At 38.2% G+C, this 25,375-nt stretch overlaps 2 protein-coding genes and 1 pseudogene across 2 annotated transcripts; 1 reads left to right on the forward strand and 2 right to left on the reverse strand.

The window, feature by feature from the left end:
* The first annotated feature begins 169 nt into the window (after positions 1–169).
* Positions 170–4,220, forward strand: LOC142555157 (beta-1,6-galactosyltransferase GALT29A-like). The gene is made up of 2 exons (XM_075665866.1): positions 170–2,268; positions 3,831–4,220. Exon 1 carries the CDS (start codon positions 535–537, stop codon positions 1,711–1,713), a length of 1,179 nt encoding a protein of 392 aa, XP_075521981.1. The 5' UTR covers positions 170–534; the 3' UTR covers positions 1,714–2,268; positions 3,831–4,220.
* On the reverse strand, positions 2,275–4,590 carry LOC142504386 (protein ADP-ribosyltransferase PARP3-like; annotated as a pseudogene).
* A 16,646-nt stretch (positions 4,591–21,236) lies between these two features.
* On the reverse strand, positions 21,237–23,461 carry LOC142556520 (zinc finger protein WIP3-like). Its single transcript, XM_075667977.1, has 2 exons — positions 22,810–23,461; positions 21,237–21,963 (listed from the first exon to the last, which is right to left on the reverse strand). The coding sequence occupies exons 1-2, from the start codon at positions 23,257–23,259 to the stop codon at positions 21,520–21,522; spliced, it is 894 nt and encodes a 297-aa protein (XP_075524092.1). The 5' UTR covers positions 23,260–23,461; the 3' UTR covers positions 21,237–21,519.
* Positions 23,462–25,375: the final 1,914 nt, after the last annotated feature.

The following is a 25,375-nucleotide window of genomic DNA, read 5'->3' on the forward strand; positions in this document are numbered from 1 at the left end:
AAAATTCTTACAGTAAGCGGAAAAAAATACAAAAAATAGCACATGAAAAGTTTTTTTGTTTTTAAAGGTTAAACCAATTTTTAAACATCAAGATCGTTTTGTTTAATATATAATAATACTTTAACAGAATCAAAAACTCGTGAGATAATAATATATTACAAGAGTCTTGTATGAAGCAGTGATCTATTTTTAACACCAGTGTTTCTTTATCCTTATGTCTAGGTCATTTCTCGACTCCAATCTTGAATCTTTACCAGCAATTTCCACTCAGATCTTTCTCCTACACCAAACCCATCTCCCTCTGTGTTCACACATGTGATTGAAGCAGATCCCACAAAATGTGAAGCTCAAAGATCTCATCTTTTGCAGGAAATTTGATATGGGTGTTTGTGTTTCACCATCATTTTGTGTTTGAACATGAATCAGAACAGAACCCTTCTTATTTCCTCAAAGTTCTTGCACATAATTTGACACAAAGATTAGCATATAGTGTAAGAAACTTGGGATCTGCCTGTGTTTTTGTAGGATCCATTGATGTATTCTTCAGTGAAGCGCACCCTCCGCCCTCTGCACAGCATTTTACTGCTGATGGTGGTGGCCGCCACTCTCACTATTAGGGTGATGCTTCAGCAAGATGGATCTTTTCAATTGAAAAATGGAAGTACGCTTGTTAATAACTCCCAAAAACCAATCTTCAATGCTACCCTTTTGAAATATGCTTCTCTTGACATTGGTGAACCCAAGATGAGACAGGAGATTGGGGAGTTGTTGGAGGGAAATTTTCGAAATCGGGGCCGGCAGATATCTTTTTTGTCTTCTGGTAAGTATCGTACTGATGCGAGGGTAAGATCAGCTAGAGGGGTTCCTTTGCAGCTTCGTTCGCCGGAGTTTCGTCAATTGTGGTTGAGCTTTAGGCGGCATTTGGGTGATTGGTCGAGAAACCGGAGGTTTCACTCCGATGCAATGTTAGATTTGGTTAATGAGATCAAGGGTGTGATTGATAAATACCACGGCATAAATCACGTGTTGGGCAAGAAATATAAAAGTTGTGCTGTGGTGGGAAATAGTGGGATCCTCGTAAAGACTGATTATGGCAAGGTGATCGATAGTCACGAGGCCGTTATTCGGCTGAACAATGCTAGGACCGCAAGTTTTGAGCAGTTTGTAGGATCAAGAACCAGCATTTCTTTTGTCAATAGTAACATATTGCACTTATGTGCGCGTAGGGAAGGTTGCTTTTGCCATCCTTATGGACAAAATGTGCCTTTGGTTATGTATATGTGTCAGCCTGCACATTTCTTGGATTATCTGGTATGCAATTCTTCCCACAAAGCACCATTGATTATAACTGATCCAAGGTTTGATGTGTTGTGTGCTAGGATTGTGAAGTATTACTCATTGAAACGATTCATGGAGACGACCGCAAAAGACGTTGGCGAATGGGCACCAGCGCATGAAGGATCGAACTTCCACTATTCCTCAGGAATGCAAGCCATCATGCTTGCTTTGGGGATGTGTGAAAAAGTTGGTATTTTCGGATTTGGGAAATCCAGTTTGGCAAGGCACCACTATCATACTAATCAGAAAGCTGAGCTTTCTCTACATGATTATGAAGCTGAGTATGATTTTTACCAGGATTTGATGGAAAAACCAGATGCTATCCCCTTTGTCTCAGATAAGTTCAAGTTCCCTCCTACCGTAATGTATCATTGAACATTTTTTCCGAGACGCTGCTCGTGTGCTTGTATGGTGTATAGGTCAATTACACGGTTAGATATTCCTATTGTGTCGTGCTCCACAGTGAGAACTGGGGGTATTGTTCTGTGACCTGTAGTGTCCAAGATGGTGCAGGTGTAGAGTTGAAATAAAATAAATACATCACCCCTTTTTGTCTGTTAAACTCTCTGCTCTTAAGTTTAGTTCTTTTACTCGAAAGAAAGTGCACCTTCAGAACTCTCACTGGATTGGAATTCTGAAGGTGCGAACCGCAGTTTGTAAGAAGCAAGGGGAGAGCAGATTTTTGGCTGCCTATTTCATTTTCTTGATGCATCTAGATATAAGTTATAACCATAAACATGTTGTGTAGATAGAAGTTTTGGTATTGCGTCCATGTGTATAAAATCGAAAAATTCGGATCCATTCAAGCCGCCCTTGAGATATCTTGGCTTGACAAGGGCGAACGTCATGCCTGTACTAGCCATAATTGCAGTAAATTATAGAAGAAACACCCAAAGGTCTAGTCGGTGGCCTCCCTTCTCCCCATATCAAGTGAGACATTAAATTTACAATCTTTGTGTCTTATTCATGTGATTTTAATAATGATAAACTAAAATAAATTCTAATAATTATTAATAATATTATACAAAGTAAAAGACACATGTAGCAGATGAATACCTACTATGCCGGATTCACTCCATATGATTTATCTTTCGTGAATATAGAGGGAATTAAGAAATATGCACAGCACATTAAGTGGCCATATTTTGTCTGCAATAACTTCACAGTTGAAACTTGAAACACTTGTTCCATATACCCCAAATGAATCCTTAATCCTAAACCTTCCAGTGAGCAAAACACACTGACAAAAGTTAGATTCACAGACCTTCCCTGTTTTTGAGGTAAAAAATAACCTCACCACTCGAGGTCGTTTTTTCGGCTCCCACATCATGCCCCACATCTTACTCTTCAAACTTCACGGCCACCAAGAACTGCATACTGACCTGGAAAAGAGTAGATGAAACATTAAAGGATATGATCGAATTTTCTTTCTCGTGGGAACATCTTAGATTATGCTTGGTTATAGGTAATGTTTAGCCTTCCAACCTGTTGTGGATCATAGACTGCATATTCATTATAATCGAGGGGGATATCCTTGTGCTCCGATGGAATTAGTCATCCACAAGGCACCTTAATATCATCTTTCCAAAGGAAGTGTTCTGATTCATCTGTTCTCTTTAGGCCACACCCAAAACTCCCAATTTCTTCCCCTCGATGATGTTGAGTCCTACAACACAAAACAGGGTGTAATTTGAATCAACAGTTGCAACCATTACCAAAAGCACGATTTGGTATCCACTTATATGTACCTCTGGTGGCCCAGTCAGTTTGGTTATATGCTCACCCAGTGATGCAACTTCCAAGACATTTCATGTAGCCCATCCACTGCTGTGAAACAATACCTGACTTCTTCTGCTGAAGCATCTCTACAAACTATAGCTTGCCAAACTGCAAAACAAAAGATAAAGAATACCAATGCAAGCGAATCAGTTATAAATATCCAGCCATCTAATTGAGTATGACATTAACCCGCATCCGAAGTTATCTGTCATTTTCAAGTTATTATACCATTTACCTACTAGTAGAAGACACCGCGCAGGCACGAATCCTCCATGCAGATGACACGAAAAATTTGAACTTCGTGTACCTGATAATTGAAAAAGATATCATACAGAACTAGGATATTTCATTAACTTACGATCACCCAAAAGGAACAATAAGCCAAGATATCAATTCCTACCACACCATAGCAGAACTTTGTTTGGTAATTTCTTGATGTCCTCGACAGAGGGGTATGCGGTAAATACCACAGAAAAAAACTTTCTCAATGGCCACTCCAAAACACTACTAGAGACATCATCAGAAAACACAGTTACTTTTGTCACAAATACGATGTATAGCAAATGCAAAAGTGGGAAAGTGAATAACGGCAGTCCTACAATTTCTCCAACTTTGACAGGTTCATAAGTTCTCTCCAGAAATTTTGATATCATCTTGTGATCTTCCTTCTCTTTTTCTATGGGAGATATTGAGCACACCAATTTCTTGTACAGGTCAAATAGAGGATCATCAGGAGTGGAGCTCGACATATCTCCTATGAGCCGTGAAGATGCTTGGATATCTTTGATTGTCTCAAATGCAGATACAACCTGCATGGCTACAATTAGCTTCTGAAAAAGACTTGGACAGACATGGCCAGATCCAGTAGGGGCAAACCAAGCTCCCCAGAAAAAAAGGAAAAACTTTGGAAATTTTATTTATAATTCATAAAAGCGCCATCACATGATCAACAATATCACCAGGCTCTTGAAAATTATAAGGTTTTGTTGAAGGCATAAGTGTAAACATTCTTTGGCTGAAATCTGCCCACAAACTCTTTCCTGTCCTGTTTCTTTGCGGGACTGAGCTTATCTACAAATTCCAGGAGCTCACTTTCACCTGAATTACCAACGTGCATGAGAAACTACAACCCAAACATCGAAAATTGAAAGCTAGAGCAGAAGAACAACTTACATGCATTTAAGTGGATATCAGTAACCATGCCCAACGGAAGTTCAGTATTATCTCTCCCAATTTCATTCAAAGCATACCTGCAGACGAATCAATATCTTTTACATCATAAACAAACAAGAGAAAACAACCGAAAATTGAATCTACTATGGATACTAACCTGTATATGTCCTGGCTGCATAGAACTTTCAGAAGATTTGCCACCTTTGGCTCAAGCTTAATAAAAGCTGCAACCTTGGGTTGTCCGAGGCCCAAACCACCATGTATAACTTCAACCGAAAAGGTGTCTTCACTTTTTGACAGTCATTCTGGAAACCTTCCACTTTAAGCTCTGCTGCGTCATTTATTATTTTACTTTGATCATAAAATTGTTTGAACCTTTGTCCAAAGCTGGATTCCACTTAAAAAGCTTGCTGCGATCTGCGAACTAGTCTGCTCCAAACTGATGCTCTGAACTGGTCTTTGACTGGTCTTGAACTGGTTATCTGAACTTGTCAGCAGCTGATCTGGTGTAATCAGTTAGCTCGCCAGCTGAATTGATTTTACTGATTCAGTTGACTGGTCTTTGATATATCAGTTGAACTTGTCCAGTTTGGCCAATCAGTTGACACATTCAGTTTGAATCTTGATAGCTTCAGTTTTAGCTTGGTAACTGATTAGCTCGAAGCCTGATCAATTTCATCTTTCTGCGCACTTAGGTAAACTTGTTAGAAACAAAATAACAGGTTTTGTTAACATCAAAATCAAGATTGCGAACATCAAAAGTTGAATTCAAGGAAAAGAACCACATCAATTGGTTCTTGGGCTAGAGTTTATTAAGGAGCACAAACCTTGGAAACGACTGGAGAATGAAATGAAATTTATGGCAGATGATAGAATGTGAAAAATCTAATGACCACAAACTCATTCTCGATATACATCCCAATAGAGATGTTATATGAACAATATAAGGCATAATATTTTGATGTTTATATTGATTCGGAGGTTGAAGCCTGTACAACAAAAAGAGGAGTTATCCAAAAGAATTGGAAGAAGAATTACCTCATATTGATGGACGAGATTTCTCTAAACAAATCTTAATCTTATGTAAAGATATTAATATGACAAAAATAATAATCAGGGATGCTAGACAAAGTTCTTGGTACCAGGTAAAAACACCATCGATTTATTTTTATGATACAAAATCTGACATTCTGTTAGGAAACAATTTCTTACAAATGTTTAATCATATACAGAATAAAATGAGACTACAAGATTAATGTTCACAACATCATGTGATAAAAAATTCGTAGTCCAATTTAGCAAGTCAGTGGACCTTCAAGGATTGGTGTAGTATGGACTTCTAGATTGCAATTTAATTGGATCATATTCAATCAAGGTTCAAAAGTTGGCTCAGATTACAAATAGACACCATAACTATAAATTAAACCCCAATAATCATTCTTTTGCACAAACTACATTCTCATATTTTCAAGTATTTGTAAATAGAGTTGCAAGCATGAAAATGTTAGCGATAATAATTTGTAGCATTCCATAAGTGTGTGCAGAGAAACGTGTGGTTGATATTCTACCAAAACGATTGTTGTTATTCCCAAATTTCGTCCAAAATTTATGGTACTATCTCCTACTAACTTATGATAAGTCCCCATATGAGGCTCGCTGACTTCCAAGAAGCATGCATGTTGATGTGTGTCGTTTTTGTGTGTTTTTATTGCGTCATTTTGAGGCACACTCATGCATGTTTCATGAGATTTCATTTATATTTAGTTGTTTTTTATTATATGTGATTTATAATAATTGATTTTCATATATTTGGGTTGAATCGTAGAAAATGTGGCCAAGAAAGATGGATTCAGAGACTAAAGTCGAGAAATGTGCGATAGGACGGATTAAAATATCCGCCACAACACGCACATAAAGAAAAATGGACCAGAAAGTCGAGACAGACATGATGGGGCAGAGGTTTTTATCCGCCCTAGTGCTTCCGAGAAAAAATAAGAGACAAACGCACTAGGGTGGAGGTTTTTGCTCGCCATAGCACGCCCGAGAAGAAAAAAGAGAATGTTGCGATCCATGCTCTCGGGCTGGTATTTTGTCAGCCTTAGCACGAGCGAGGAAAAGATTCAAGCCAATTTGCGAGCCAAAAGCATTGGAGCGAATATTTCTAGCCGCCCCAGCGCGATTAGAAAGAAAAAATATTGGTTGATTTCTTTCCATTCTTTCTGGATGTTGCCTATATAGAAAATCCTAGCACACATTTTTTTTGGAGGATATCAGTTTTATCAGCAAAGGAGAGCTGCCACACGCGAGGAGAAAAAAATCGAAGTTGAGGAAACTTGAAGAATTTGATATTTTCAAGCAGCATGTCTTACGTTCTTCAATTATTCCGTATTTTTAGTTTAAGAATTTTCATTTAATAATGTGTCGCATATTTTAGTATGAATTTTATTAGATAAAATCATATTTTGTCGGGGTCAATGGGATCTTATCCCGAACAGTTGTTTGAACTAATTCACTTATCGACTTGTTTTTTATTCTTGATTATATTATTGGTTTTGTCACGCCCCGGGACGGGGGTTGGTTGACATCGGCGTTGCTCTCAAATTTACATTCGAAAACGACAAGCCTCAGAAGTACAAAATTCAGAAACCAGTCTTTTATTCATAGTACTGAATATTCAATGTCTGATACAACTCAATTAATAATGTTTTACAGCGGAAATATAAAACCAGAATTACAATATCTAAACAGATGTAGCGGATTTAAAATATAAATCAGAACTGAGAACAACAATCTTCATCACCAGCCCCAAAATAGAATATGCTCTTCTTCTTCTAACTTTTCTTCCTCGTTCTTATCTGAGATGAGTTTGGTGGGTGAGTGATATGATTGTCACTCAGTAAGCAGGGGTGGGAATAACTCCCAGTTTTCGAAATCATTTTCAACAGAAACAGTAATACTATAATATACAGAAACTCATCTTTTCAGAACAGAAACTAGAATTCAGAAATCACAGGTTTCAGAACAGAAATCAGAATTGGTAAGCACTGAGCACGTTAGTGAATTTCATGGCTAAACTGATATTAGTCCCCTATATGTTCTCTCCTCTAAGGGGTGAGGCCAGAATCAGAATCAGAATCAGAATTCAGAAATGTTCAGAATATATATTCCTACCATTAGTTCACTAGGGAGTTTCAGTGCTTCAAAATCATATATCAGAAATACACATACAGAAATTGTACTTTAAAACAGAATTATCAAACTGATTTCAAGATATTTATATATAAGCCCACTTACTGTGATTTGCTATAAAGTTTCGGTTGAAGTCTACTGGAATTTGGCTGCTCTCGCTACTGGATTTTATTGCTTGGCAAAGGCACTCTCTCTTAACTCGAAATTTAAGTGATAATCTCAAAGCTTGTGTAACCCATTTCAAAGACTTGAGGGTGTTATTTATAGGCCAAAATCTGACTGTTAGCCTCCTTATTAATTACCATAATCTGACATTAACAGCCTTTATTCCATGTTAATGCTTTAGTTACAAGTCTAAGCTGAATCAGTAACTGTCTGCTGGAATTCGCTCTTCTGCTGCTGGATTCTGTCTGCTGGATTCTAATCTGCTGGAAAGATACCAGCTTCTGCTGGAAATCCGTCTGCTGGAAAATATCATCTTCTGAATTATTGACTGTTGCTGGAATTGTTAGCTGCTGGGAATTCGGTTCTCACATCCCTCCCTCCTTATGAGAAGTTTCGTCCTCGAAACTTGGATATACATGATCTTCAAAGAGATAAGGGTATTGTTCTCGCATCTTTTCTTCCAACTTCCAAGTAGCTTCTCTTTCGGTGTGGTTGGACCATTGTACTTTGACATATGGAATAGTTCGTCGCCTCAGTACTTGGTCTTTGAAATCCACAATTCGAATCGGAATTTCTTCATACTTCAGCTCTTCATTCAGATTGCTCTCAACCAGAAGTGGTCCAGCTTTCAGAATGTGACTCGGATCAGAAATATATCTCCTCAGCTGCGAGACGTGGAATACATTATGAATTCTTGACATGTCGGGTGGGAGTGCTAATCTATAAGCAAGTGTTCCCACTTTCTCAAGAATTTTAAATGGTCCGACGTATCTGGGATTCAGTTTCCCAGCCTTATTGAATCGGATTACACCCTTCATGGGTGACACTTTCACATATGCCTTCTCTCCAATTTCGAATTCCACGGGTCTTCTTTTCAAGTCAGCCCAACTTTTCTGTCGATCTTGTGCAGCTTTTAATCTTTCTTTGATCAAAGCAACTTTATCCACTGTTTCTTGGATCAGTTCGGGTCCCACGATGGCTTTTTCCCCGACTTCATCCCAATATAGTGGTGATCGACATTTTCGTCCATACAAAGCTTCGTATGGTGCCATTCCAATGCTGCTGTGGTAACTATTATTGTATGCGAACTCGATTAAGGGCAGATGTTCGCTCCAATTACCACTGAAGTCCAAGGCACATGCTCTCAGCATATCTTCTAGAGTTTGTATTGTCCTCTCAGTTTGGCCATCAGTCTGCGGATGGTAAGCCGTACTAAGCGTAACTTTAGTCCCCATAGCTTGTTGAAGGCTCTTCCAAAAACGGGACGTAAATCTAGGATCTCTGTCGGATAGTATGCTGGCTGGAACTCCATGCAATCGTACAATCTCCTTCATGTAGAATATGGCTAGCTTGTCCAAATTATAGTTCATGCGGACAGGTAAGAAATGTGCAGATTTTGTGAGTCTATCTACGATTACCCATATTCCGTCATGACCTTGTCTCGTCTTTGGTAAACCCACAACGAAATCCATAGAAATGTGTTCCCATTTCCATTCTGGAATTTCTAGAGGTTGCAGAAGTCTTCAGGTCTTTGGTGCTCTGCCTTGACTTGCTGGCACACGTGACACTTGGAAACAAATATTGCCACGTCTTTCTTCATTCCACTCCACCAAAAATTTTTCTTCAAATCTCTGTACATCTTGGTACTACCAGGATGGACTGAAAATTTCGACTTATGTGCCTCAGACATTACTTCTTGTCGAAGGTTATCGATGTCTGGTACGCACAATCGTCCTTTCATCCACAAGATTCCTTTGTTATCCGTCTCGAAATCTGGTGATTTTCCTTCTTTAACTTGTTCTTTTAGTTTCACCAAAGCGGAATCTCTATCTTGACTTATCTTGATTGTCTCTCGAAGACATGGTTGTGCTGAAAGTGATGTCAGGATCACCTTACTCATATTTTTTCGACTTAAAGCATCTGCTACTTTGTTGGCTTTGCCTGGATGTTAGCTTATTGTCAAGTCGTAATCCTTCATGAGTTCGATCCATCGTCTTTGTCTCATATTTAGTTCTTTTTGTGTGAACAAATATTTGAGACTTTGGTGATCGGTGAAAATCTCACACTTGGCTCCATAAAGATAATGTCTCCAAATCTTTAGTGCGAATACCACTGCAGCTAGTTCGAGATCATGCGTTGGGTAATTTTGTTCATACGGCTTCAACTGCCTTGATGCATATGCAATCACCCTTCCCTCTTGCATGAGTACACATCCTAAACCTTCTTTAGATGCATCACTGTAGATTGTGAAGTCTTTGTCTTCCATCGGTAATACCAACACTGGCGTGGAGGTAAGTTTCTTTTTCAAAGTCTCGAAGCTTTGCTCACATTTTTCATTCCATTGAAACTTAGAGTTCTTCTGTGTGAGCTTTGTGAGGGGTATGGCTATTGAAGAGAATCCTTCAACAAATTTTCGATAATAGCATGCTAATCCCAAGAAACTTCTAATTTCTGTCACAGTCTTTGGTCTAGGCCAATCTGAGATTGCTTCGACTTTCTTAGGGTCTACAGATACTCCTGCTGCTGATATTATGTGTCCCAAGAATGTGACGCTTTCTACCCAAAATTCGCATTTCTTGAACTTGGCGTATAGTTCCTTTTCACTCAGCTTCTGGAGGGTGAGACGAAGATGTTCTTTGTGGTCTTTCTCGCTTGACGAATATACCAGAATATCGTCGATGAATATCACAATAAACTTGTCAAGAAATGGCTTGAACACCATGTTCATGAGATCCATGAATACTGCTGGAGTGTTGGTTAATCCGAATGACATTACCATGAACTCATAGTGTCCATATCTTGTTCTGAAGGCTGTCTTCGGAATATCATCTGTCTTGACCTTCAATTGGTGGTAGCCTGACCTTAAGTCGAGCTTGGAAAAGACTGAAGCTCCTTTGAGTTGGTCAAACAGGTCATCTATCCTTGGAAGCGGATACTTGTTTTTGACTGTGATCTTATTCAGCTCTCTATAATCAATACACATTCTCATGCTTCCGTCCTTCTTCTTTACAAATAGGACAGGAGCTCCCCATGGAGATGCGCTTGGTCGTATCTGCTTCTTATCCAACAACTCTTGAAGTTGCTCTTTGAGTTCTTTCAATTCTGCTGGAGCCATTCGATACGGTGCTTTTGAGATTGGTGTAGCATTGGGCACTAAGTTAATCTCAAATTCCACTTCGCGATCGGGAAGTTCGCCAGGGAGTTCTTCAGGAAAGACATCCGGAAACTCTTGTACCACTGTAATCTCTTCTAGTGTCAGTGTGGTTCCTTCTTTCTTTACCTTACTTAACATAGCCAGGTAAACTTCTTCTCCATTTTTCATGGCTTTCCAAGTTTGAGAAGCAGAAAGAAGAGTTTTTCGTTCTTTTGTCTTGCCATGAAATAAAAGTTTCTCTTGGTGTGGAGCTTGGATGGTTACCGTCTTTCTATGACAGTCCACTAAAGCATGATTCTTGGCTAACCAATCCATCCCAAGAATTACGTCGAATTCCACCATGTTTAGTTGGATTAGGTTTGCCTTGAAATTCTGATCTTCTATGAGAACACTAATATTCCGATATAAAGTGCGAGTTTCTAAGATTCGATTAGCAGGAGTTGCTACTCTATATGGTTCTTCTAAGTTATCAGGCTTAGCTCCTAACTTCTTGGCAAATCTCTTAGACATGAATGAATGCGTAGCACCACAATCAAATAACACATAAGCAATTATATTATTAATTAGAATGGTACCAGCTACGACATCATTTGAGTTGTCGGCCTCCTCTTGAGTGATAGCATAAACTCGAGCATTTGGCTTGTTCTCCTTAGGCTTGTTTGGAGTTGTTCCTCCTGCTGGTCCGTTCCTTGGGTCTGGAAGAGGACATTGAGCAATGCGATGGTCCATCTTTCCACAACGAAAACAAGCTCCAGAATTCCTACGACATTCACCAGTGTGTGTGAATCCGCAAGTTTGGCACTTGACTCCTTCTTTGTTTGATTGAGAAGAAGTGGTTCCTTTGGATGGAGCACTGGTAAATTGGTTGCTTGAAAACCTAGGCCTCTTGAATTGCTGGCCCGATTGGTACTGGCTTGGCTGAGGACGTTTTAGTTTGTTCTCGCCTTCACGCCTCTTGATATCATTCTCAGCCCTGATGGCTAACAGCAAGGTCAGATTGAATACGGCTGTTCAATCCCTTCTTGAAGCGATGCATCTTCAAGGCTTCGTCTCCCATGATGGTTGGGGAGTAAGTTCCCAATGAGTGGAACTTGGATGAATACTCGTCCACTGTCATGTTTGGTTCTTGAACCAAGCTTTCAAATTCTGACAGCTTCTGCACTCGAACTGCTGTTGGAAAGTACTGCCTCAGAAATGCCTCTCGGAACCTTTGCCAAGTGATAGGTCCCACCTCTAACATAGCAGGTGAGACTCCTTCCCACCATTTGGCAGCTTTATCCACAAGAAAAGGTGTAATCACATCTACTCTGATCCCTTGTGGAACCTCAAGTAATCGAAGATGATTTTCCACCTCTTTCATCCAATTCTGTCCGACCTCTGGATCGGAGCTTCCATCGAAGTTAGGGACTCTTGCTCTTCGGAGAGCCTCATAGTGCTGCTTTGTCCCATTCTGAGCAGGAGGTGGTGGCGGTGGCTGGTTAGCATTAGGATTCACTAACCCTTGTAGCGTGGTTGCCACAATCGTGGCTATAGCCATCAAGTCCACCTGACTGAAGCCAACTCCTGGTGGTGGTTGTGGTGGTTGTTGCTGTGTATCCTCATCATTTCGGTTATTGTTGCGGTTGCCGTAGCGAGGATTGCGATTATTTCTAACTGGTCGTCCGTCCATTTCCTACTATTAAGAAAGTTCTAAGGTTGATGGCAGAATAGAGACTAAACAAATGAAGCACGATGATAGAGTAATTGCTCAAAGTTTAAATATGAAACCAATGGATTGAAATAAATTTTATTGATTCCTCAAGAAAGTGCAATTACAACCAAACATCGAAAATGAGAACATAAATGCAAATGGAACACGTGGTATTACAAAGAAAACCACTACTGATGTTCTAATCTATCACTTCTCCTAATCCCAAATCTATAGGATCCTCTTCGATTTCTTCTTCTTCTTCGGGATCCTCCTCGGGTTCATCTAGGTTGGCTATTACTGCTTGTAGGTGTTCAATATGACCATGCAGAACTGCATTCTGGTCACTAAGAACTTCAACAATACTCTGCAACTCATGAATATGTGCATCAGTCTGTTCACTATACTGATTATGCTGGTGCACGAGTTGGTGATTCTGATCCTTGAGTATTTGGATCTTCTCAACTAGTGTATCACGTAACTCGATGAATTCTGCCACAGTCTCTTGGGAGGTTTCAAACTTTTCTTGAGCCTTCCTACTCCTCTCTTCTGCCTCATGCAGATAGTGAGCATAACGTTGAACATCACACCTCAAATGTTCTGTTCGACGCTCTAACTCATCTTTGTCCAACTCTAGGCAGTAGTTATTCTCTTTGAGTTTTTCTAGCTTCCTCTCTAAGCTCTTAATGTAACTACTCTGGTCAGCCATATCCTACATCCAAATCATGAAAGTGAAGGTTCAGAAACGATATCAAGAATACAAGTTGAACTATAGACAATTACTGGAATGAACAGAATCAGTATGCCTATAACATTTAGTAGAAGAAAATGGCTCAAAAATTTTCGGTCTCAGAATAGCGTGAAAATTTTTATAAAAATCCTTCACATCAAGAACATGAATGGTACCAAGTTTGGTGCAAAAATATTAAGCCATTTGAAAATAAAAATTCCTCAAACTTTCAAAATTTTGGAAAATTTTACGGAAATGATGATATCCCTATCTTAACGAAGGATTTTGGGGTTCGTCGGTGGTGCTAGAACGATCAAATCATTCTAGAACGATCAAATCGTTCTAGGTTAGGTTCTCCTCGTCGAGAGCTTTCCAACGCCTACTCTTAATAGTAAAAATTTCTCCTGGATCAAAAGTTATGGCCGTTTGAAGTTTATGCGAAAAACACCTCAACTTCCATGCCATTTGCAAGGTCTACTGCATGCGCCTACTGGAATTCGCGGTCTAATGCAATTATGATGCTACTGCAATCAGTCTACTGCTTTTCCAGCACTGTTAGAACCAGTCTGCTGCATTCCGAGTCTACTGACCCAGTCTTCTGCATTCAGATCTGCTGGTTTCCGTCTACTGGTTCTGATTTTGGGCTACTGGTTTTGGGTCTACTGGTTTCCATCTACTGGTTCTGGTTTCGGGCTACTGGTTTTGGGTGTACTGGTTTCCATCTACTGGTTCTGGTTTCGGGCTACTGGTTCTGGTTTCGGGCTACTGGTTTCCTTTACTGATTTTTCCCAATTGTACGTAGTTAGTCTATATTTTCAGTAGTCTATTACAGCAGTAAATTTTCAGAAGTTTATTATAGTAGCTTATTTCAGTAACTTTCAGAACTTATTTTCAGAAGTCTATAAAAACTTATTATTTCTAGTTCCTCCTCCCCAGATTATGAAACCCGGTTTCGCTATGATACCACTTCAATGTCACGCCCCGGGACGGGGGTTGGTTGACACCGGCGTTGCTCTCAAATTTACATTCGAAAACAACAAGCCTCAGAAGTACAAAATTCAGAAACCAGTCTTTTATTCATAATACTGAATATTCAATGTCTGATACAACTCAATTAATAATGTTTTACAGCGAAAATGTAAAACCAGAATTACAATATCTAAACAGATGCAGCAGAATTTAAAATATAAATCAGAACTGAGAACAACAATCTTCATCACCAGCCCCAAAATTGAATATGCTCTTCTTCTTCTAACTTTTCTTCCTCGTTCTTATCTGAGATGGGTTTGGTGGGTGAGTGATATGATTGTCACTCAGTAAGCAGGGGTGGGAATAACTCCCAGTTTTCGAAATCATTTTCAACAGAAACAGTAATACTATAATATACAGAAACTCATCTTTTCAGAACAGAAACTAGAATTCAGAAATCACAGGTTTCAGAACAGAAATCAGAATTAGTAAGCACTGAGCACGTTAGTGAATTTCATGGCTAAACTGATATTAGTCCCCTATATGTTCTCTCCTCTAAGGGGTGAGGCCAGAATCAGAATCAGAATCAGAATTCAGAAATGTTCAGAATATATATTCCTACCATTAGTTCACTAGGGAGTTTCAGTGCTTCAAAATCATATATCAGAAATACACATATAGAAATTGTACTTTAAAACAGAATTATCAAACTGATTTCAAGATATTTATATATAAGCCCACTTACTGTGATTTGCTATAAAGTTTCGATTGAAGTCTACTGGAATTTGGCTGCTCTCGCTACTGGATTTTACTGCTTGACAAATGCACTCTCTCTTAACTCGAAATTTAAGTGATAATCTCAAAGCTTGTGTAACCCATTTCAAAGACTTGAGGGTGTTATTTATAGGCCAAAATCTGACTGTTAGCCTCCTTATTAATGACCATAATCTGCCATTAACAGCCTTTATTCCATGTTAATGCTTCAGTTACAAGTCTAAGCTGAATCAGTAACTGTCTGCTGGAATTCGCTCTTCTGCTGCTGGATTCTGTCTGCTGGATTCTAATCTGCTAGAAAGATACCAGCTTCTGAAATAATAGCTTCTGCTGGAAATCCGTCTGCTGGAAAATATCATCTTCTGAATTATTGACTGTTGCTGGAATTGTTAGCTGCTGGGAATTTGGTTCTCACGGGTTTTCCTTGAATTATTTAAGTCTAATTGACTTTGATAATATTTATACTGCGAGTGAGTCCGAGAGAATAAATTTCAATATAAACAAGTAATATAATCCGTGGATTTAAAATTTGCATAGACATATGAAAATTGAATAAACATTATAATCATAGTCAAATAGATCGAAAGTTAGGAGATTTCATAGATCGTACATGCAATCCACCGTTGATAAATAATTAAAGATATTTAATTGTTTTATCGGGTCGAATTCGTTTAATACAGCTTGAGAAAATTTGTTAATTAATTAGGGAATCTTTTCAAGTGTAAGGAATATTAGTCAATATTAATTATTGAAAATAACGAGAATTTGGTGAACCGAGATTTCCAATAAATTTACTTCCTATTTGATTTTAGATATTCATTTTACTTTACTTATTTAACATTTGAACCATTTAGATATATATGTTCGCTAAAGAATATACAAGTAAAACTAATATTTATGTAATACAGTCTCGATGGAACTATATCCGTATTTTTATAGACTATATCAAAACTCGCATCGTGTACTTACGATCATATTGAACTTGAACTTTTACATTATTTTTATTGGAGATTTTTAGTACAAAAAAGCTTGAGGACCTGTGTTACGAACAATGTATTCAATAATTTTAGACTATTTTAAAATTAATGAATTATTTTGTACATAGTTAATACTTATATCCGGATTCCTCGTTATTTTATATTATCTAAATTTTCAAATTCCAGTTTCAATTATGATTATATTATGAGTTGATTTATGACTCATAATTTACATAATTAATGTTAATTAGATCATAGGACCTCACATAATTGATTAATAAAAAGTTATAATATATTAAAATCATAAAGTGATGATGGATACGAAATAGTTGTTACCGTATTCAATTGTGCAGTCGCGTATGCGCGAGACTGATCCTAGGATATCATCGACTGGTATAAAAAACAGTCACCAGTTTCTAAGAGATAAGTTATGCGAGGCAAAATGTTACGTGTGGAAGCCGCATCTTGAACCTGTAGGATCCTGATACCCAGGTAATATCTCGGGGTACCTCGAGTCTTGCCCAAGGCTTAGGTTGACAAAGGCAAGGTCCAACTGGCCAAACCAATGAACGAATACCCGAAGTCCTGAGGAAGGTGAGATGAGGCGACTAAATTGGTTGGGGGTTGTGTCGAAGACCCGAGGTACCGAGGAGGTGGCAAGTATATGGTTTATTATTGGGGATTTTGGTTCTCACGTTGATGTCTCGGCAGTGTTGAAAATGTCTGAAGACAAATTCAGACTGCTGATAATCATGATGAGCCCCTGCAGGTTCAGAACGAGGAAGTTAGAGAGAAATGTGTAACGTAAATTAATAAAGAACGTACAAAGGCGGTGTGGTCGCATTCCTCAAACAATCGCGACCTAAGCTTTATGGACGCCATGTGTACCCTCTCCAATGGCAAACCAAGAGAATGAAGGCTTTGGAAGCTCGTGGATGAAGATCAAACCATGAAGAGTTTGGTTTCTTCATTGTACTCGAGAGTGAAGCGAGAAGGATAAACTGGACTATGGGGATGAGGAAGCACTAGACAGTGGAGTCTTGAACACCCCAAACTGGCACTAGGAAATGGTTACAACCTCAGGGACTGAGGTTACAAGACATTTCTATTTTCGATCTAGAGGGAAGATTGTAAGGGTTCCCCAAGACACTAACAGAGCAACCTTATCACTTTGGTCTTTTCAACATGAGCAAAAGTTATATGTAAATAAAATACTAAGGGAAGAAAGGGAAAATAGAAGTTTATTGGGGTAGACCTTAAGACAGTGTGGTGTTCTGAATGCATGGACTCTTCCTCGTAAACCTCAGCTTCAGGAATTGCGCTAGCACCGTAGGAGCTCAATCTATAATTGAATAGAAGGTCCCAATTCATGAGCACAAAACAAGCTCCCACCTATACCCCCATGGATTGAAGGTAGATGGCATAATTTTTTTGATTAGGTACTAGGTTAGGCTAGGTCAAGAGGCTGAGCAACCAAGTAGTGGGACATCTAGGGATGGCATGAAGACGGAGAAGAAAAAGGACTTGTTCCGGTCCTTGTGAGAGAACTTCTTCCAATCCTTGTGGGAGATGAACATTTTATCTACAAATTTACAGTGGATATCAAAGCCTATGACGATGAATTCATCCTTATATTTTTATAGTAATAGAAGAAATTGAAAATGAGGGAATATATGATAAACTCCAAGGAATGAAATAAGACATAGGTACTGACCATATGGTTGAAAGAATTTTCTGTTTTGGTAAAAATAAGGAAGGGGGAAGCGGAACTCATTTTGGAGCTGGGCTCGGAAGAAGGGGAGTTAACCAGGAGATGGATGGTGGGCTCGATTAGAAGAACACTGGATGAGGATGTCGTAGTTATTCGGGTTAGCCCTGTGGTGGCGAATGAGGGCTTCATCCTCGGGATTGACCTTGGAGACCTGGGTATGGTACCACTATCCCAAATGGGTGATCATTGGCGCAACATAATAAAATAGAGGGTCAAGGGAGAAACCATGTAGAGGATTATAGACCGATAAGGGCCATGGAGGTGAGGTCGGGGATGGCTGGAAGAGGAGTTCAAGACGCATCCCTAGTAGCAACCAATATTTGAACTTGGGGGCACTCAATTTGCCTGCCTAGGACGATCGGAGCTCTGCATTACAGAATCTTCATGTGCGTACCCTTAGGTGTTGGCACCCAAGATAGACGAGGCAAAGGAAGAGTTAGTGTGAGACAAAATGAAGAGAAGAGGGCTTAATGCCGAAGGGGGAAGATAACGACGAGAAAGCTTGCATTGGGAGACTAGAGGAACAAGAGCATTGAGGATTCAGATTGAAGGAAATAAAAGTGTGAAATGAAGATGAGAGAAGGGTTTATATAAGAAGTGGTAGGCGATCAAGGTCATTGGTATAGGCTAGGATGAATGATAGAGATGATCTCGAGAATTGAACTGTGTACCATGGAAGTTGAACAGTCGGCCCACTAGTCCCTGAAATGTCTCGTCAGGTGTTGCAAAATCATGACCTCAATCTAAGGTCATCAGTGTCAGAGTTTTCTACCCGTATTCAAAACATAAATTCAAAGCACCCAGGTCAAGACTGATCTGCTCGATTCAAGACAACAAACATATATAGCCCGACTAGAGTAGAGGGGACTAGCAATATCTAGATAATCTCTCGAGGTCCCATGAGTCCTGACCAAGGCTTAGGTGGACGTAGGCTGTGTTAGACTGGACAAACGATAGACCAAAGACCCAAGGTTCCAAGGTAAGAGCGAGGTGGCAACTAACTAGGCAGGGGGTAGGGCCAAAAACCTGAGGTGGTGAGGAGATATCTTACCCCACTGGAAAATAGATACCCATCATCGGGGGACTGAGTCCTCTAACCAAGAGAGAGAGCTTGATCAACACTGTAGGCCCGAATGGTGAGGGGGCGTGGGAAAGGTCCAGGCCTAGGTAGTTGAAGGTAAGATACAGAGAGGGAGTGATCGGGGGAGCTCAGTATGTGGCATAATGATCATGGTGTATGAGCTTTTGAGTGGATGGCTCAGGGTCCTGAGGCTGAGGACCGAGCTCAAGTAGATTGAGGAAACGGGAGAAGGAGATTGATATCCAATCAAATATACCAAATATTCACCAAGATATCTGCAATCTTTGGATAAGAAAATAATCTTAGATAAAGATAGACACAAATTCAAACTAAAAGCAAATCTTCTCATGATTCGAGGTCATATGCTAAGGTTTTCCTTTAAATACAAAGGTTTGCACCACATTTTATTCATTCACATCTACTGAATTCTACACCATACTTCGATTTTTCTATCTTTTATGAGCTCATAGTGACTTGAGAATTGGAGTGATCATACCAGAAAAGTCTTTTTTGCGCCCATTCACATGTTTATTCAGTGTGTGCAGGAGATTGGATTGGGTCCTCGGTCACGTCGAACATGAGATTCAGCTTGGAAAATGTCGGCAAATTATTTTGTGGAAATGACGGGTCTTATTTTGCAGGTTGCTGAAGAAACGAAATTGCATACGAAATTAATAAATGCACGCGGTTTCACACTCAAAATTTTGATTATAAATTGAGACACAGTTCGATCATTTCATTTATCCATTCTTCGAGTTTTCTCTCATCTTATAAGCTTTTGAGTGCTTTGTTCTATAATATTTGTGAAGTGTTTTGTTCTCCTATATTGAGAGAGTGTGTGTTCTCTTTGGAAACACAGTGAGTGAGTTGTACACCATAAAATATTATAGTGGAATTCTTTTCATCTTTCCCGTGGTTTTTACCCTAATAATTTTTTGGGGTTTTTCACTTAAATCTCGGTGTCCAGTTTATTCTTTATTTTCGAGTTTTATCATCTCAAATTCCGCACATTGGACCAACAAAATTTTTGTCACGTCTATCCCAAATTTTTCAGGCAATATCAGAGCCACATGTAGATTTCTGACGCTGGTGAATTGATGGGTCAGGTCGTGACGAGGATGCAACATTTTGAAAGAGCGGTGATTGTGATACCTCATCCCATATCAAATTGTAAGGAGTGTTTGAATTGGTTGATAAAGAGTTGCAATGTGCTCATATAAAAATTTGGGTTAACCACGTTCGTAAAGAGTGAACTGATACGAAATGGTTACCACAAGAGTCCATTATATAGTCACGTTTACGCAGGCTTGAGAATGAACTTTTCAACCCGTTATGACACCTAATACTTCCACGATGAATTTGAAAGTTTGTGATATGAAAACATCTATTGGGGATTGGGACTGAAATAATATTCGAGAAGTGTTATGACCAATCGATCATGCTAAACTTTCACGTATATCGCTTGTGCATCAAGAAAGAAATTATACAACTTATGTGGCATTTCGACTCAAAAAGAGAATACACTGTAAAATTAGGTTATCGCTTTCTGCGGATCACGAGGAAACGAGTAGCAATGAAACTAACTTAGGGTACTTAATGCGAGGATTGCGAAATTTATGGAATTACACATTCTGAACAAATTAATATCCATTTGTGGCATGCTATATATGACGATTTTGCGGTCTGGGTTCATCTAACCTTATGTGGAGTGCGAGTGAAAAATGCGTAATATTATTGGATATTTATGTCATTTGGCCACTTCTGTCTCGCTTCAAGAGAGGATCTTTTGTGGACCTATTTTGTTGGGTATCTAATTTTGGGCATGCTGATGATCTTGGGGTTTTTGTCACGGTTTGGTGGAATGTGTGGATGGAGAGAAACCGGGTCGTGTTGGGGCCCAACGTACAAACGTAGCATGTGTCATTGCAAGGGCTAGTCACACATGTGGATCTATTTTGGAAGCAAGCAACACCAAGGTTAAAATACCTCGCTCTCTTCCCGTTGGCGTCCACCTCCTCCTGGTGTGTTAGATCATACGCTTATCACTAACCAAAAGTCATAGCGGTTAGCAAGACATAACTTTATTTTTTTATATTTGTGGCAGCTTAGAGTGAACCTTTAGGCCCATCTATCTAAGGAGGTGTGTGTCTATTAGTTGGTACATTGTCATATCCCTCATAGATCAATCTTACCATTTTCCATCGTCGGTCTTGTCCTCTGCATAAATAGTATTACCCATTAAGATTTAAGCTCGTTCCTTCACGTTTAAGCTAGCGGAACATTAACAACTTGACGCACAAGAACTTCTCGGAAGGTCACACATCCCAGTACTACACTCATTCATATATGTTTAACCCAACATGATATAATAAACGTTGAAGCTGCAGTTTAGTGACTCAATTCCTATTTTGACGAAAGACCTTAATATATATAGCATACTCAAAATTCTAAAAAAAAATAATATTCATCAAGTTCATAATGTCTTCATGCTCTATATTTATTCCAAATACAACATAAAAATACTCGAAATCTTTATGAATATCATCCGCCACCATTTATATATCCAGTGCTCCATAACAAACCGTCGCCTACTCAAACTAGAGAACTTTTCGTCACCGAGCACAAGAGGGGCGTTGGTACAAACACCACATATATAATACGAACATCTAATAGAGCATGCATGAACTGGACGCAGAAACGACACGACACGATACGAAACGAAACCATCCTCATTAATCCACCACCAACTCCTCCTCGGATCCCGTGGAAACACATTCTTTATCATCTTGCTCGAAACCCTGAGGGTGGTAAGGAGAATGGCCATCCCCAAAAGACCTGATGTGATCTTTAAGCGACCTCTTGTGCTTGAAATCGGATCCGCAAGTGCAGTACCAGAGCTTGCCACAGTTCTTCTCGTGTGTCCTCCAATCACCCTTTACTGCGAAGGATTTGCCGCAGGATTTTCTGCAGATAAAGGGTTTGGATCCATGCTTTCTCTTGTAGTGAGTTTGAAGGGTTCTAAAGTCCTTGAGGGGCTTCGATTGTGGGTGGTTTATGTTGTTCTTGCAGCCTATGGCGCAGCAGTAGCAGGGCAATCTTAGCATCGCTGCTGGTTGCGTGCCTCGCAGGGATTCAGGGCCTTTCCTGAATTCGGATCCGTGCCCCCACATATGCATCTGCATGATCAAGATTAAGCACCGACAAATTTATTTTTATATTAGGATCTCTTTTTTTAGCTGGCTTATTTTGCGAGTACTATATGTATTTTAGTCCAACTTAATTTCTACCATAGAAGGTGCTTAATAAAAGAAAAAAATAACTTCTTTTATCCAATAACTTGTTCATTTTTTGGTTTAAGTCAACCAACTTTTCATTTTTTGGTTATGATACAATAATTTTTGAATTTTGGCTATTTCGATCCATCTACCATCATAATGTTTATTTTTTTGTCAGAAAACGCTGAACAGATGGTGCTAAAGCTAAAGTTGACAAAATTTATGAATTTCTTGATTGTAAGTAATATAAAATTAAAAAATTCGAACAAATTAAACAAGCTTTACAAGTTCTATGAATTCCACCAGAACTATTCAATTATTGTGACACTAAAATGTGTTTTAACCATAATTTAATAAGAATTTTTTCGTGAATTTTAATAGGACCAATTTTATAGAACTAAATTTGCTTTTATATCCCTTAGATCTGTGATGCTATTTTTACTCCCAATACACCTTATATATGAAAGTTTGTGTATGATCATGTAACGTGTTATCAATTTGCAAGAAAGTCATGAAATTTATCTACAAAGTTCTATGTGAAATTTTTCCTCAAAAAAATTTCAAGTTTTTTAAGCAATTTGTTTACCATGTTCAGATATATGTGACGAATTTTTCGTCGATATTGTCATATATACTATTTATGGATTAGTAATCATCAAAGGCTTCGAAATAAAATTATATACATATATATGTATGTATGTCCATATATATAAGGCTTCATATTATATGTAGAATTAAATTACTTACCTGCATGTTGTTGTATCTGTTGAAGCTCTTGTTGCAAATATTGCAAGAAAACTGCATAGGTCCAACAAGAATCTGCGATGCAGTTGGGATCCAAAATCTCCTCTCGCTTTTGAAGTTGCATCCATTAGAATTAGAGCTCTTCTTCTTGTTCTTCGTCACAAATCGATCTTGATCCTGATCCTTTACATACTTGTAAGGTTTTTCCTCAGCAGTCTCCATCAAATCTCCTAGATCAGGTAGCCCTATGTTCAAAGCCACTGTTACATTTTCTAGGTTATGATCTTTTTCTTCTTCCATCGATCTCCCATTTTCGTCTTCTTTAAATGGTCTTCTCTGATCTGTTAATCTGTTGAGTAGGGGTAAGAATTGGATCGTTTCGTAGAAACGCGAGTCCTTTTCGCTTTCGGGTTGTTGTTGGCTGTAATAGGATGGCCATTTCAAGAAACTCATGGGTTTTTTTTAGCTTGAATTCTTGAGAATCTTGAGCGATAGTTGATGAAGCCTTGTGTCATTCAAGAAATTTAAAGCAGCACACGAGAGATTTAGTGTGTGTGTATATATATATATATATATATGTATGTATAGACGTAAACATGTTCGTTTTGTACGTTAAATTAAATAGTAGACAAGAAATATTGTTTTTGACGCATTCAAGGTTACGTGCGATTAAATTCGATAGAAATTTGAATTTCCAAGTTATTTTGGTTGATCCTACTCGTCTTTGTTGAGTCCATGTTACCATTCTTTTTCCTAAGCAGGAAATGATTATAGTTGGACTTTGTGTGGGAAAGCTTGAATTAAAGCTTGATCTCGTGAATATATATTGGGGTTTGGTTTGCCTTTTTTGAAAACTTTTTTGTGCTTATTTTTTCTTTTCTTCCTCGCTTAAGCATTTACCTTGAGAAAGGGAGATTAGTGGTGGGGTACATTTTAGGAAAATGACCAAATATTGATGAGATTCCGACAATTATAATAATCTAATTAAATATATACCAACTTGATTTACTTTGCATTTACGACGTTCATGATTCATGAAATATTGGAAAAAACCATAAAACTCTCTATATAAAATTGAAAACTATATGTTATTTGGTGTTATATGTTTTTAAATATCATTAATTAATTTTATATGAGGTGTCATATAATTTTCGGGTTCTCACGAGAGTATTATATGCTCTTTGCCAATAATTAATCGATTTAAAATAATGACATTTGTGTAGAAACTTGAAAACCAAATGTTGTTACATTTTCTTACCATGGAACAAAAACATAATATTTAGTATTTAATGTTGAGTATCTCGAACATTTATTTTTATTTGGGAAAATAATTTTTTTGTCCTAACTTGTCCAATTTTAGATTTTGATTGACTAAATATTCAAATTTTGATCTTGGTTTTGTAATTATTTTTTGGTTGTAAGTCATATCACACTGGTATCTTGACATGACACTGATATACTGATGTGACGTTAGAAAATGCTGATGTCACACCAAGAATTATTGATATGGTATGAAATTTTTTTATCGGTTTAGGGTCACGTTACAAGTGGATCAAAATAATTAAACATTAAAAATTAATGTACCAAGATCAAAGTTTGATAAGATAGTGCATAACTCAAAAATGTGAATAGTTAGTGGGAAAGAATATTTTTCATTTTCATTTTCATTTTCATTTTATGTAATGAGTATTTTTTTAAATGGATGGGCTAAGATTGAAACAGAATCGTCCGAATCTACTGGTGTATATAACCATCACCTTTTTAAGCTATTATTGAGGCTAATTAGTAATTGTAAGGATAACTAGTACTTTGATAATTGATGTGATGGATGTGGATTAGTGATAGATAAATAATAACATTATATTTAATTTTAGTGATTAAGATTGAGATTAAATTATGATCAAATTGTGAATTGTGTAAATTTATATAATTATTATCTGTTATTATTGATGATGTGTTTAGAGGGTGTGAATAAACACTTGAAAGTTTTCTGTAACACACTGGCAAATAATGTGACCGATCTTGATAGGGTTAGCTATACAAGACGTGATTTCCTCAACACTTAAGAAATGATCGAACAATAAATAGTGCGAAAAACGGTCCGATGATTCTTATGAGGATTATATACTAAAATATGATAGATAAAAAAAAGTAAGTATAGTAAATGAAATAACACGATGATTTATGAATGATCGGAAACTCAAGTTCCTACGTCACCTCTTCTTCTACTTAAGAAGGATTTTACTAGAAGATTTTGGTTTTACAATAATTTGTAACAAATTGCTTCAACCTTAGGACTTATTCACCGCCTAAGTCGAAACTCCTAGTTCAATTCTTACAACCGGTTGAGACACACAATCAAACAACCAATACAACACTGATGTAACAATATAATGAATCCTCAAATTCAAACGTTCTAGACAGAAACAATTGAGTAGTTTAGACAAGAGCCATTGATGATCTTTGATGATCTGATAATGTTCTTTGAAGTGATGGATGTTGACCAGTAGTTGATGAGAGGGAAAGGTGCTCATAAATCTCTTAGAAAATGTAAGCTTGGATGTTTGTT

This window comes from Primulina tabacum, chromosome 9, assembly GCF_025594145.1.
Source record: "Primulina tabacum isolate GXHZ01 chromosome 9, ASM2559414v2, whole genome shotgun sequence".
NCBI classification, from domain to species: Eukaryota; Viridiplantae; Streptophyta; class Magnoliopsida; order Lamiales; family Gesneriaceae; genus Primulina; species Primulina tabacum.